The sequence below is a fragment of the Rosa rugosa genome, chromosome 1 (assembly GCF_958449725.1).
Source record: "Rosa rugosa chromosome 1, drRosRugo1.1, whole genome shotgun sequence".
In the NCBI taxonomy this organism is placed as follows: domain Eukaryota; kingdom Viridiplantae; phylum Streptophyta; class Magnoliopsida; order Rosales; family Rosaceae; genus Rosa; species Rosa rugosa.
Window position 1 is genome coordinate 7,010,682 of NC_084820.1, and position 15,434 is coordinate 7,026,115.

General features: G+C 38.4%; 2 protein-coding genes across 2 annotated transcripts; both read left to right on the top strand.

Annotated features, from left to right (window-relative positions):
* Positions 1-6,061: 6,061 nt before the first annotated feature.
* Positions 6,062-6,685, top strand: LOC133735130 (uncharacterized). Its single transcript, XM_062162574.1, has one exon. It carries the CDS (start codon positions 6,062-6,064, stop codon positions 6,683-6,685), a length of 624 nt encoding a protein of 207 aa, XP_062018558.1.
* A 4,281-nt stretch (positions 6,686-10,966) lies between these two features.
* On the top strand, positions 10,967-15,040 carry LOC133713735 (mechanosensitive ion channel protein 10-like). Its single transcript, XM_062139769.1, has 5 exons — positions 10,967-12,822; positions 12,913-13,036; positions 13,363-13,656; positions 13,730-13,932; positions 14,550-15,040. The coding sequence occupies exons 1-5, from the start codon at positions 11,423-11,425 to the stop codon at positions 14,821-14,823; spliced, it is 2,295 nt and encodes a 764-aa protein (XP_061995753.1). The 5' UTR covers positions 10,967-11,422; the 3' UTR covers positions 14,824-15,040.
* Positions 15,041-15,434: the final 394 nt, after the last annotated feature.

Genomic DNA, 15,434 nt, shown 5'->3' on the forward strand with positions numbered 1-15,434 from the left:
AATTACCGTGTATAATCCCGGTAGTTAATGTACTTTATTGGCCTTTTGATTTTTCTTTTGCTAGTCCTCAACCTGATATCAAAAGTTTTACATCAGTGCAACTGAGCAATATAACACTACTATTAATCGATTAAATTACAAAACGTACTACATAGCAGCATCTTAATCCAAAACTTAATAGATGCAACCACATATGGATGTCCACATCAAAACACACAAGCATCTAAATCATGCAGAACCACGCAACATTCCTTACTTGTAGAGTAAACCAATAAGCCATAATCAAAATACAAACATTATTCCTTACTTTACCTGTTAAAAAGAATTCAATTGAAAACAAGAATTCAATTGAACAGGCATAAACCGCCAATTAATTTGGAAGAGAAAATATATTATTAACAGCGGTGTATTGTTTTCACTCATGATAATTAGACAACAATCAAGCAAAGATCTATTATTTAGACATGTAAACATAAGACACTAAACCCAATGTACATTTTTTTATGTGTAGTTTATGTGCCAATTGCGCCACCACAGCGTACTAAGATGGGTCCTCAAAGACGATTGGGAATTTATATTGGATATGATTCTCCAACCATTATCCACTATTTAGAACCCTTGACAGACGATCTCTTTACCACTAGATTTGCGGATTGTCACTTTGATGAGATAGTCTTCCTGTCGTTAAAGAGAGACAAGAATAAGAATGGTCAACAAGAACTACAGGAATTGTCGTGGTCTGTCCCCACTTTGTCTCATCTTGATCTTCAGAACGTAGCATATTCGATGCCTGATACATTTTATGATATCGCTAAATTGACGAGATCACATATACCTGCTACAAACGTGCCTACAAGGATTGATTAGGCCTCATCAAAAAGCCCGCGGATCAAGTGGGCCGATGGAGGCCCGCCGGCCCTGAGGGCTAAAAGCCCGGCCCGGCCCGTTAAAAAGCCCGCATCGGGTGGGTAGTGGGCCGGCCCGCAAAAGCCCGGCCCGGCCCGCCAAAGGTCCGCTAGGCCCGGCCCGTAAAAGCCCGCTAGCCCGGCCCGTAAAATATTTTATATATATATATATATATATATATATATATATATATATATATATATATATATATATATATATATATATGTAGATATGTGTGTGTGTGTTTCTAAATATATATATACACATATATAGATATATATTTGTGTGTGTTTATATATATATATATATATATATATATATGTGTGTGTGTGTGTGTGTGTGTGTGTGTGTGTGTTATATATAGATATATCTATATATGTGTGTGTGTTTATAAATATATATATATATATATATATATATATATATATATATAATATGTGTGTGTGTTTATATATATATATATATATGTGTGTGTGTGTGTGTGTGTGTGTGTGTGGAAGTTCTTATACTTCTATATAATATATATATATATATATATATATATATATATATATATATATATTCTAAATATCAGTTGACCAATTCGATCGGATTCGAAAATATGGTGAAATTGGCTAAATGTTTTACCACACTCATAATTTATTGTAATTAACTCATCTAACGGTCGGTTTTTCCATTTTCTTTGAATTAATAGGGGTTGCTCTTAGGATTGTATGATATATAAATATAGGTTTATAAGAGTAACTATGTTTGACCTAGTTGATCGAATTCGAAACGATAACCAAATTTGCTAGATTTTTTACAACCACCATAAAATATTACAATCTCTCAATCGAGCGGTTGGTTTCTCCAAATTCATCTTCCACTTCATGGTTGTTTTAGAATGGACCTCAACAATTTAAATGCAATGTATAAGTCATACAATTTTAGGAGACAAATTAGTATAGGCCAACGTATTTGTAATTAAAAATTGAAATTTTTATCTTATGTCCACACACATCCATCGATGAATTATTTACAAGCGTGATGTAAAAAAATAAACAAGTTTTGCGTTCATCACGCCATCGGTCAACCAAGAAAACATGTAAGTGACTACAGTTGACCAATCCGATCGAGTTTGAAACTATGGTGAAATTGACTAAATTTTTAACCACACTCATAATTTATTGTAATAATCACATCCAACGGTCGGTTTTCCCATTTTATTTGAATTGATAGGGGTTGCTCTTTGGAGCGTGTGATATATAAATATAGGTTTAGAAGAGTAACTACGTTTGACCTAGTTGATCGAATTCGAAACGAAAACCAAATTGGCTGTATTTTTTACAACCACCATAAAATATTACAATCTCTCAATCGAGCGGTTGGTTTCTCCAAATTCATCTTCTACTTCATGGTTGTTTTAGAATGGACCTCAACAATTTAAATGCAATGTACAAGTCATACAACTTTAGGAAGAAAATTGGTATAGGCCAATGTGTTTGTAATTGAAATTAATTTTTTTTATCTTATGTCCATGCACATCCATCGATGGAATATATACAAACGTGATGTGAAAAAATAAGCACGTTTCGCGGTTGTCACGCCATCGGTCAACCAAGAAAACATATAAGTGACTACGGTTGACCAATCCGATCGAATTCGAAAATATGGTGAAATTGGCTAAATTTTTTTATCACATTCATAATTTATTGTAATAAACTCATCCAACGGTCGGTTTTTTCATTTTCTTTGAATTGATAGGGGTTGCTCTTTGGAGTGTATGATATATAAATATAGGTTTATAAGAGTAACTACGTTTGACCTAGTTGATCGAATTCGAAACGATAACCAAATTGACTAGATTTTTTACAACCACCATAAAATATTACAATCTCTCAATCGAGCGGTTGGTTTCTCCAAATTCATCTTCCACTTCACGGTTGTTTTAGAATGGACCTCAACAATTTAAATGCAATGTATAAGTCATACAACTTTAGGAGACAAATTAGTATAGGTCAACGTATTTGTAATTAAAAATTGAAATTTTTATCTTATGTCCACACACATCCATCGATGAAATATTTACAAACGTGATGTAAAAAAATAAGCAAGTTTTGCGTTCATCACGCCATCGGTCAACCAAGAAAACATGCAAGTGACTACAGTTGACCAATCCGATCGGGTTTGAAACTATGGTGAAATTGACTAAATTTTTAACCACACTCTTATTTTATTGTAATAATCACATCCAACGGTCAGTTTTCTCATTTTCTTTGAATTGCTATATGTTGCTATTTGGAGTGTATGATGTATAAATATAGATTTATAAAAAATGAGTGCCTTTAAAAATTTATTTATCAATAAATTAGTATCTATATATAAATAAAGATTTTTTTTGGGTACAATATAGAATTATAGATATGTTATCTTTGATTGTATTTGATCATTATCCAATGAATTTCCAAAGCTTGATTAAAAAAAAAAATATTTGTGTCTTTAAATATTTATTTATACATAAAGCCCGCAAGGCCTGGCCCAAAAAAGCCCGCAAGGCCAAGCCCGGCCCGGGCCGAAAAAGCCCGCAAAGCCCGCTTTATATGGACGGGCTTGGATCCGTCTATTTTTAATAAAGGCCGGCCCGGCCCGCTATTATTTAAAAATATAGCAAGGCCCGGCCCAAGCCCGCTATGAATGGGCCGGGCCGGGCCCGTTGACGACCCCTATGAAACAATTAGCCATGTTTGTCATCATTTAGGCCTTGATTGAGATAGTGAACCGTTGATTACGGTTATTTACCAAAAAAAAAAACCTTTTCTTTCTAAAATATTAACAGAACATTGAGAAAACAATTTTTAAAAAAGTTTGGATGGACACAAGCTTTAATGTCGAAGCTTCAACTATTATTGTACAAATTTTCAACCTAGGAGTTTGGACGGAAATCTGTCGTCGTTTTTGTTTTTAACCTTTGAGTCGTTGAAGCCCGTCAAAGTTTTTTTGTCGGCCGATTCTGTCACCTTCTCATCTGTCATATGATCAACCTGTGCAAATACAATCAAATGATAACACATGGTTACTACTTCAAAATTGTTCCGTCAAACAATTAAAATTTTCCTCCTATTAGATACCTTCTCGTGTGGAACTTTGTCAAAAATTTTCATGTGCAGAAGGCCATCAGTAGCTATTGGGGTGCATGGACATAACTTTCTCGGTTCTTTCTCCTTAGTGATGTCTGTCCACAAATTATGGCCATCTATGTCCTTGAATTCTACTACCTTTTCCGCTACCTGAGGCATAGCAAAACTTTAATAACATCGGCAACAATAGATTCCACACCACCAACCTTCATGTCAGATAAGGACTGTTCAATTTCACAGATTTTCTTTCTCACACTCTCTATGTTGGGCTCCAAACACCGCAACATTGAACAAAGCTTCCTAATATCATATTTCACACAAGCTACTTCGGAATTCACCAGCGAAATACCTTCAAACAGTGTACACTGCAATCTGATCCTACCATCAACCCATTCAGCAGTCTCTACTTTATTGGTATAATACCTTTCTGTCAGATTAGTTGATCTATTCAGGCTTTCTGTGAATTTTCTTCTCTTATTACAGTTGCCATCATCGTCCATAAAACCCTTGCTCCACCCCATCGGCAAACTGCCCAAATGTCCGTAAATCAGTTCCTCTGAATACCTACGCATGAATCATTATCTATGTTAATAAAGCACAATACCGGGCCGAAAACACCAATGTCGGTAAGTAAATCCACAAAAAAAAAAAAAAAAAAAATATGATGCACTATAAACAAATTTCATCTACCTTTATTATTATTATAACAGAAAAAAAATAAAATAAATTGTTTCAACAATTGAATGATGCACTAAACATTCATATTGTTTGACTATATTATGGGTGTTGCCGAACTAGACTCTACTCATCTACCTAGACTTTGCTTAATAAATACAATTGTTGGCTGCCAAGTCATTCCACTAAAGACAAACTTCAAAGTACAAAATGGTATATATAACAACCAATTTCAGCAGCAACTACTCTAATCAACACATCAAGTATACAAAAATCACAAAAGAGAAAAATTGCGCAAGCATCAAAGGACTACTCTAATCAACCCATGCAAGCATCAAAGAACTGCCAATGTACCTCAGCTAGTAAAACTTGCACAGAATTTATGTTTTTGTCAAATGTGTTTTATTATGACTCGGGCACTTAAAAGCTGTCTTGCCAAGGCAACTCCAGCATTAATAGAGACTCTTACCAAACTAGCAAACACAAAATTACAAAGTATTTCCAAAGGAAATAGTTATAGTTTAGGCACACCCAAGCTTACTCCAGAAACCAAGCCATGTATAATTTCATTACCTTGGGACCAAATCATGCAAAATACGATTAATCTACATAAGAGGATGGCCATGAAAAACTGAACAGGGGAAAAAAAGAGAGTTTTGTTGGTTTTTTCCGTTGTGAGATAATGACCCAGCACCAGCAATCATCACAAAAATACAAACATATAACATATAACTTCTTATTTTGGTTAAGCAATCGTTACCTCAAGCTGCTCCGATGGATGAATTGGCGACCAAATCCACTTGCTTAATCACCTTCGCAAGGCTCTCGTGGATACAATTCAAATTCTAATTACAAACAGAATTGAACTTGGACTGCAGGAACCAGAACGAAATTGCATTAGCCGGCTACAATCGATCAATGGTGCCGACGATTCAAATAAAGGCTGCCACTCAATATCTTCTTCAAATCGATTTTGTCCGTCTTACTCAGATTTCAGAGAACAGGAGTCCGCTGCAACTCAAACCCACCTTAGAGCCCTAATCCTCCTCGTTTACTCCCACGTGCATCGCGTGTGGTTATGTGGTAAAATTTTCTTTTTACTGCCTTTCACATTTTTTTGGATAAAGTTCATTTGTTGACCGAAACATTGACTAACCATGTTGTCTAACGGAAGAAGCTATTTTAACAGGCACGTGACTACCATGCTGCCAGTGCATCGAATACTCTCCCTATAAATAGCGACCATTCACACATCCTCTAGACCTCTAATTCATTCGTCTCTTGAAATCGATTGAGAGAAACCAAATTAAATTCTAGGGTCCTTCTGCTTAATCCTTTTGGTAGTGCTTTCGATCATCACAACTATGGATGGGATTCGACGTCGAAAAGTTGCTTCCAGGCCACCGAAAGATAGTTGGGAAGAGCAACTCTACTTGTCTGTAGGCAAAGAGTTATGGGAGAAACTGACCGACTCCAATAACAAGTGCATATATCTCTACCAAAACGTTGCCCGGTGGAACGACTCTGCGGCCAAAGAGGCCTTCGAAAATGAGAAAACCCGGTTCTTGGCAAAGATCAAGGAGGTTCCCTGCAACGTGCCGTCGCCAGATCCCGACGCTTATATTGATGAAATAGATTGGAGCGACTTCGGCAACCCGGAACTGGTTTGGGACGAGGAAGAAAGTAATGAATGGAGAAGTGAAGGTGAGTTTATTCTTGAGGGTTTTGAGGTTCTTGATCCTTCGTTTTGCGTAGGATGGGGGCCGGAGACGTGGTACGAGGCAAAGAAGGAAGAGGAGGTGAAGAAAGATACTGACGAAGAAAAGGCTTGGGAAGCTTATTGGGAGGTAGACCTAGCGGCGGCGGTAGGAGGAGGACGAGGCAACAGTGATGGAAAGAAGTGGTATAACTCATCATCAAGACGTTGTACCCCGAGAAATGGCGGTGGTTATCGATTGGGCAGAGGAATTTGTATAGGGAGAAGATAAAAACCTAGCTGCATGCAGTGGAACTAATTCGATGGTGTCACCAAGCTGTCCTTTAAAAATAAAAACTTTAGGCCCTTCATCTCTATTGTTGTTAGGGCTCATCTTGTGTTGGAAGGCTTGGAGCCGTTCTCAATTGTTTTATGTATTATCACCAAGATTTATGATCATGTGATTCATGTCATATTCGAAACAGTTTTGAGCTTTGATTCCTGGCCACAAGAATTTTTTATCTTTTCTTGTAGACAAATTACCAATTAAAAAAAGTTGTTTTACCATTATCATCTAAAACGTGACTACTTTTTCAATTTTAAAAGACCATATTTACAACATGCAAGTGGTTGATAATTCCAATAAAACTTTTGGTTGTTGCTCATGTGACGAGCCTAAATAAAAAATTCTGTAAACATCAGAGCGAAACCCTGCCTCTTCTAGGGTTTCGAGTTCACAGCGGCAGCGCCATCCTCCCGGATCTCGACCTACGTAGCGACGCTTGCCGTTGAGTACCTTCCCTCACCGTCTCTTCAAGCGTTGCGGTGTTGGCTGGCCGGATTTGGTTGAAGTCCGACGGGTGTAACAGATCGAGGTCAAGGTTAGATCGAGACTTTGGTGTAGCAGATCGGTGCTGGGATCACGTGTCAGCGTTCCATCTCTGTTTGGGTTGGTGTGAAGATCCGGCCGCTGGGTTTGGATCGGAGTTGATCATCAGTTGATGGTGATCGGAAGATTCTTGGTTTCCGGTCTCAGTTTTGGTGGATCATGCCGTGGAAAGGGAGGCCGCCGGAGATGGTGACTGCAGTTTGGCAACGGAGGTGTAAGGGTGCTCCTGCCAGCTTCGTTGCCTGGGTTTGGGCCTTAGGGTCGGGGCCTGGGCAATGTGGGTTCAGTCTCTGGGCCCATTTGGTTGGTTCTGATTATCTTCAGAATTGGGCCAGGATGGAGGGTGTCTTGACACCCTCATCCATTACTTAGTGCTTTATGCTGGCCTGACCTGAGAGTTTGACCTCTTTGGGTGTTGTTGGGCTTTATGGTCTATAAAGAGTCAGTCGTAATTCAGATCATGGTTCTACGGAATTGGTAATTATCTCGAGTTAGACTGGAAAGAGCGGCTTATGGATGAGGAATTGACTCCTATTTGTTTGCTGGGAAGTAGCTTTCTATTTCGTACCACAATTGCGTGATTGGCGGATGGTTGGCTAGAAGATGATTTTGCCTCAGAAGACACGTTGTTGTTCTTTGTTTATGAGTCCGCTTTAAAAGTGGGCTCCATTTGACTTGTAATGAGTTTGCAGTACTTAGATAGGAGTTTGGTTGTTACCCGCTATTTTTCTGTCTTTTAAGGGTATGTAGACTCTGGCTTTTTAGCTGGTCATCTATGAAATGAACCTTCTATTTCAAAAAAATGTGACGAGCCTAAAATTAGCACATTATTCCCGTACAAGATAATTCACATGAAATAGTTATTTTTGTTTTAGAAAAAAATTGGGGATTGAAATTTGTACCCTATTTTTACAAACCACACTCCTCTATACAAGTAATTTTTTAATGAATATGTGTATAGAGAGAGTGTGGTTTGTAAAAATATGGATGTCAATTTCACCGCCCAATAATTTTCGCTAGGACCATCCGACCATGTAGCAATGAATTTCTGTTCTTTGTTTTTTTTTTTAGTAAATAAGATCATCTATTCATCGAAATTCAACAAGCAATACAAAAACGACGTATCCGTATTGAGTCGTCATAAAACGTGTTTACAAAATACCCTAAAATCCTATTCTAAAAACAGAATAAGAAATCAGCATACCCCAAGTACACCCACCTTTTAAAGTAATGCACTTTTATTCTAAACAAAAACCAAAGACTCTGAAGAATTAAAGAGATAACAGAGTCAATGATCTTTGCGACCTGAAGAAAAAAATTAAAAAGTACTAGGAGAAGAGGATGGGACTCCACCCTCAACTCCTTCAACTGAGAAAATAAGGCCCTCAATTGCCTTTGGAAGACAAAGCCCAAGCCGATCATCCTTGAACTCCATCAAGCTCTAGGCCTGCATTCCAGGCCCACTGAGTCCCATCAAAGTAAACCCTAGGTGAACAAATTCCTTCTTCCACCAATGCCACCGTTGCCACTCGTCGTCGGAGCTGGCCTTGACATATCACCATTACAACCTGTTCCCTTTGCTGAACCAACTGTCAGCTCCGCCGCGAGACAGCAACCAACCAAAGTTCAAAGCCACCATCGCCACCAGCCGGGAAAATCCACCTGATAAACAAACAAAATCTCAACTCGCAGTGTCGCTGCCACCCTTTGTTCCTGACGCCCAACCGCCGTCGGAGAATGATATCTCCTCAATAGTAATCTGACCCAGTCTACCCGGGCCCCACTCACCTTCACCACCGACTGCTATGTTGCCAACGAAACTAGCGAAAGCAAATAAGATGAAGCCGAAGCCTAAAAGAACTCCATGAATGGAGAAGGTATAGGTCTCACCGGACTGAATCAACCCGCCGCACCACAAACCCTAGAGGAGAGCTCTAGGTTAGTATGACTTTCTGTTCTTGAGCTCCTAAGATTGAAGTTATGATATCGAGAAAAAAAAAGGGCCTGAAAGTCTTAAATTAGAGTAACTTAGAGCAAGTCAATCCGTGGGTCACCAAGTCACCTACTATTCACTGTATTTTATGTGTATTTTCACTCTCTGAGTCATGGACACATTGTATTTCGTGCCCTGGGTCACCCTAGTGACTTGCAAGCTGACCTGGTAACCCAGGTCTTATTGGAAACTGTGTCCGCGACATAGAGAGTGGAAATAAACACTAAAAAGCAGTGAATAATAGGTGATCCGATGACCCAACAGGTGAACTTGCTCTTACGACCCGCACACTGGCTGAATCGTGCTTTGATGTAGTTAGGTCTTATCAACTGTATTTCCCAAAACATTAATCTGAAAATTGATAACCAGTCAGGTCCAAACTACACTGGTACGTACTGTCATGAATTGCGATCAATCACCTCTAATCATGATGGCCAAAAGTTATGAGATTTCTGAGCAAAAAGTACTGACAATTGATGCAAAATACAATCACATTCCAAATCTTTGGCAATAATTGGCATCATGATAGATAAAAACTGGATATTGCTCTGGCTAGTTTCAGATTAATACTGTTCACACCACGTGACATAATTGGTTACAGCATTATAATCTAATTAAACATGTGTGCATTATTGAATATATTGAAGGGTGAAGATCTTGAATTGAAAACAGGCTGCCATGTATGGTGTGATAGGCTGGCTGCGCCGCCTACAACCAGCAACCAACCCATCCGGCCAACTCCTAATAAAAATTTCACAAAGTCAAAGGGACGAGTTGATAATTTCCAATCCCTTCAGTATTGATCTGCTTAATTTCATCACTCGTATATAATACGTAGGTATGAATTTTTTTTTTAATTGAAAAAGACATTCAATCCGTAAGGCCTGAGCGAGAGAAACTGATATGTTTTTGTATGAACATAGGGTTGGACTTGTTAATGTCAGTTGATTTTAGTTGTTTAATTTGTTATACTTCTAGTTGCGGAGGCCTACTTACTGACCGAATTTAATTGATCTCAATAATGCGGTTTTCGGTTTATTATGGTCATTTTGTCCATCCTTAAAATGACGGATAAGGTGATCACCATAAATGATTAAATGGACTACATAATTGCATTCACTTAACTATTTCAATTTGCTTAATTATGTTTTTTTTATATATGTAGTAAAGACAATCAAGTTCATGGCTCATCAATCTTTCGTGGGTTTGTAGTGTTATATTGTGTTTGATGAACTTCATTCAACTTGTGTTATATTCTTTGTTCGAAGGTGAAAGTTCCCCTTATTTTGTTGTTGAGGCTCACTAAACAGAAGTTACCATAACATACATGAATTTTTTTTGATGAAGCATAACATACATGAATTAAATGACTCAATCCTAGTGCAAACATATACGGATGGTATAGCATGATAGCATCTTCAATTGTGAATCTATGATATAGACGGATCCATCCAACCTTATAAATACAAGAGTGGTTACATCAGCTAGCTCACCCACATTCCTCTGACACCCACATTACTATATGATATAGTGGATCAGGATAACAATCTAAAGACAAAACCTTTGCAACAAGTGCCATAATAATTTTTTCATAAAAATTACAAACTGATTAAGCAAGTTAAAAATTACAAACTGATTAAGCAAGTTAAAATATACCAGGATAGTGCTTAAGCTTGACCACTTCTAATTTTGTGATCCAAATTCTCTGATACCATCATTACTATAATCTCCATTTCTTTGTTGGGTTCCTGTTGGACTTGTTGAAGCACAAAGTACCCAGTTGCCCCTTTCTCTTTTTGGTTCGTAATTTCGCGGCTTAAATAACGTTAAACACGAGAAGAAGAAGAAGAAGAACAAACCGCCATGGAAGCGTCTCGCTCTGTCTCTCTGTCAGAGTCTCCGGTCAACAATTCGCAGCCCCAAAATCTTCAACCAATAGTTGACATACCTTCATTTTCTTAACACCCCACTTACCCAGAAACCTCTACTGATTTCAAAAGAAGCATTGGGGTGCTATAAATCTTCAACCATTGTAATTGTTCCCAAACTTCTTAACTTTCCGGCCAAAAAGATTCCAACTTTATCTACTGTTTTAATGCCTATTCGAATTGTGAATCTTTTGTACTAGTAAAAGAGCAAAGCCCACCATGGAAGACAAGAGAGCAGCACCCAACGACGTCGTTGTGCAGATTTCCGGCGCCGAAGAATCCACCGTTATGTTTTCGCCGCAGCCTTCCCGAACTGGGTCTCCTCAAAAAGGGTTCCAAGGCTCCAACTTTGAGCTAAAGGAGCTCAGAGTCGCCGCCGGCTCTGCTTCGCCGGAGATCACAACCACCACCGCCGGCAAGCCGCCGAGAATTCCAGGCGAGCTTCGCCGGGTTTCGCTTGCCAGGTCGGCGTTCTCCAAGCCCAAGTCGAGGTTCCAGGAGCCAACTTACGTTAATGAAGTCAAGGTTGCTGAAGAAATTCCCAAGAGAAAGTCGAGTGCAAATTCACCCAATGTGGCTTCACCAAGCAGTAAAGCCACAGCCACTACTCCCAGAGAGGGTGTAAGATCAAACCCTATAACGCCGAGAACGCCGTTGATCGGAACACCGGCGCGTGGAGAAGAGGATGAGGAAGATGATGAAGAGGTGTACAAGACAGCCAATCTCAAGGTGCACCAGAAATCGGGTAAGAAGCTCAAAAAGTTGGTGTTACTTGAGTGGACTGTGTTTGTGTGCATTGTTGGGTTTTTAGTTGCTTGCTTAACTGTTGATAAGTTGGAGAGTAAGAATATTTGGTCATTGAAACTGTGGAAATGGTGCGTGCTAGTGTTGGTTGTGTTGTGTGGTAGGTTGGTTACAGAATGGCTTATTAATATTTTGGTGTTCGTGATAGAAACGAATTACTTGCTTAAGAAGAAGGTTTTGTATTTTGTTTATGGGTTGAAGAGGAGTGTGCAGGTGTTTATTTGGTTGGGTTTGATTCTACTAGCATGGGGTTTGTTGTTTGATCATGGAGTGAAGAGGTCGAAGAACACGTCTAAGATTCTAGGTTATGTGACAAGGGGTTTGGCTTCTTGTGAGATTGGAGCAGCCATATGGCTGTTGAAGAATTTGTTAGTGAAGCTTTTAGCCACTTCTTTTCAGTCCACCAGGTTCTTTGATCGGATTAAAGAGTCGATCTTTCATCATTATGTTCTCCGCAGCCTTTCGGGGCCTCCATTGGTGGAGATGGCTAGAAGAAAATTTGGGAAGGAATCAAGTAGTGGCCGGTTGAGTTTCAAAAATCTGCCAAAAGCTAAAAATGATGGGAAGGAAGGGCCCAGAGAAGAAGTGATTGACGTAGAAAAACTTTCAAAAATGAAGCAGGATAAAATTTCTGCTTGGACGATGAAAGGGTTGATTAATGTGATAAGTGGTTCTGGGTTGTCTACCATCTCCCACACACTAGTCGACATTAACGATGAGGAGGGTGAGCAGAGGGATATAGAGATTACTAGTGAGTTTGAAGCACAGGCTGCAGCTTATGACATTTTCCTGAATGTAGCCAAGCACGGTAGCAAGTGAGAATTTCTGTTATTTCCGAGTGTTCCTTTTACTTTTTGGTGACTTGGATTTTCGTATAAGCTTTCTGACCCTGTCAAATGGACTAGGTACATTGAGGAAGATGACCTCTGTCGCTTCTTGAAAAAGGACGAAGTCGAGCTCGTATTTCCTCTGTTTGAAGGTGGAGCAGAAAGTCGAAAGATAAAAAAAAAGCCTTTGAAGAACTGGCTGGTAACTTCTTTGTCAGTTCACTCTATTCTCTTATCATATATACTTTCAGTCTGGCTTCTTCTTTTTTTTTTTTTCCAGAATAATCTGCCAAATTTCCATTTTGTACTCACCTACACATCTGTACTGTGAAATGTATACTGTATAATACTACCACAAACTAAATTTACATACTTAGTTGTGACATCCAGCGGTCACACGTAACTATTAAAATTTAAATTACGCTCTGGTAGGATCCTAGTTCTATCATGTCATCAACATTGATGTAGGAATTCAGACTTTGTAAGAATGCTTCATGTCATGAATCTCACCATTGTTCTATTTTGCAGGTGAATGTTTACAACGAACGCAAGTCATTGGCACATTCCTTAACTGATACTAAAACAGCTATAGAGGAGTTGAATAGGCTTGGCTCAGCAGTTGTGCTTGTTGTGATCCTTATCGTGTGGTTACTTCTGATGGGATTTTTGACAACCAACATACTGGTCTTTATATCATCACAGCTTTTACTGGTGGTGTTTGTTTTTGGTAACACTGCTAAAACTGTGTTTGAAGCCATCATATTTGTCTTTGTGATGCACCCATTTGATGTAGGGGACCGTTGTGTTGTTGATGGAGTACAGGTAACTCTGAAATCCTAAATTACCTTATTTACTGGTATTAAAAGAACCTACTTGACACTTTGAAACTTGACAGTTGATTGTTGAAGAGATGAACATATTGACAACGATCTTCTTGAAACCTGACAATGAGAAGATATACTATCCAAATTCAGTACTGGCTACTAAACCCATCAGCAACTTTTATAGGAGCCCAGAGATGGGTGATGCTGTTGAGTTCGCTGTTGATGTTTCTACAACAATTGACACTATTGCGAGCATGAAAGCCAGAATAAAAACGTATGTTAACTCCAACTTACTGTGCTTCTCTATTATTCACTCTATATTTTTACTCTTCAAGACTTGAGCTGAACAACACAACCAACTTATTACAAGCTTGTAGAGTTCTCATGACAATCTTTCTTAGAAGTATATTTACAGGCAGTACCCACTTATTTAGTCCTGGTGATCCTATTGCTCAAATTATAATGACATAAAAGATTAGAATCATCTAGTCTACAGATAATCTCTTTTTATCTGCTTAATAGCTGCAAGTTAGGTTTCTCAAATGGAATAGTCTTTTAAGTAAGTTCCCTCGAGTGATTCTGCTATCCTGGTATAACATTTTGCTTCCTTGGAGAACTAGATCCCTATTATGGTTTTCTTCTTCAATCAGTCATTTCCCTTGTTGATATATTCCCAACTATAGCTTACAATAACAAGCACAGATGTGGGAGTGTTTATAACTTTATATGAATCTTGTCTGACTTTTGGTGGTTTATGGTCGGCTCAGTTTTTTCTTTGCGCACCTATTGATTATTCTCGATTCCTATCTCACTTGTTCATAAACTGACATGCACTGGTACGCACCTCAAATATATTTATATGGATTGATGAAGAAATATTTTAAACTTCAGATACTTGGAGAGCAAGCCTCAGCACTGGCGTCCTGCCCATAGTGTGGCGGTGAAGGAAATTGAAGATGTAAACAAGATGACAATGGCTCTTTATATTTCTCATACTATAAATTTCCAGAACTATGGAGACAAGACCAGCCGCCGAACAGACCTAATCTTAGAGCTGAAGAAAATATTTGAAGAGCTTAATATAAAATATCACCTCCTGCCTCAGGAGATTTATCTCACCAAAGTTGGGTCAGCAACTACAGAGCTTCCACCCTCATGGCGCTGACAAGTTTTGATATAGAATGTCCGAACTCCTACCAGATGGAGAAAAAGTCTCAATGTTTTGAAATTGAGACTTTTGAGATCTACATGATGTCGTATTTTTGAAATTGTTCATACCAGTTTTGAGTGAATTCATGTTACATTGTAAAATTGATTATTTAATACAAAGACCTGTACTGTGCAAATTCCATTTACAAAGACCTGTCCCTGTTTTCTTATCATTGCTTCAAAGTTGACAATGGTTCCTTAATCGAGTTTCTGTACATGGCTTCACTGAAGTCCCTATGCTTTTGATTTTGAATTGATTTGTGATATGAATTATGTGCGTTTAGGGACGAAACATTTGTATCCTGATAGTAGTGGAGATATTGAGAGTAACCTTTAGTGACGAAATATTTGTCGGCAAAAGTCATACATCGGTGCATATATATGAATAATCTTTGCTGATGAACAGTACAGTGGTATAGATCGTCGGCAAAAATCATTCTTCAGTGTGTATTCTTCCTTTTGACCAAAAAAAAAGTGTGTATTCTTCCTTTTATGTATTTTTTTTTTTTGTTATATTTCTTCCTCAAATATTCATTTAGAGGCAGCAGAAAGAGTTTACATTTTTGA

What these genes read in the sequence shown, in the direction of transcription:
- LOC133735130 (XM_062162574.1), top strand. Translation starts at nt 6,062, where the DNA reads ATGGATGGGATTCGACGTCGAAAAGTTGCTTCCAGGCCACCGAAAGAT.
- LOC133713735 (XM_062139769.1), top strand. Translation starts at nt 11,423, where the DNA reads ATGGAAGACAAGAGAGCAGCACCCAACGACGTCGTTGTGCAGATTTCC. An exon ending in GTAGCCAAGCACGGTAGCAA is followed by an intron (nt 12,823 to 12,912) that starts GTGAGAATTTCT and finishes CAAATGGACTAG; the next exon opens with GTACATTGAGGAAGATGACC. An exon ending in AGCCTTTGAAGAACTGGCTG is followed by an intron (nt 13,037 to 13,362) that starts GTAACTTCTTTG and finishes TCTATTTTGCAG; the next exon opens with GTGAATGTTTACAACGAACG.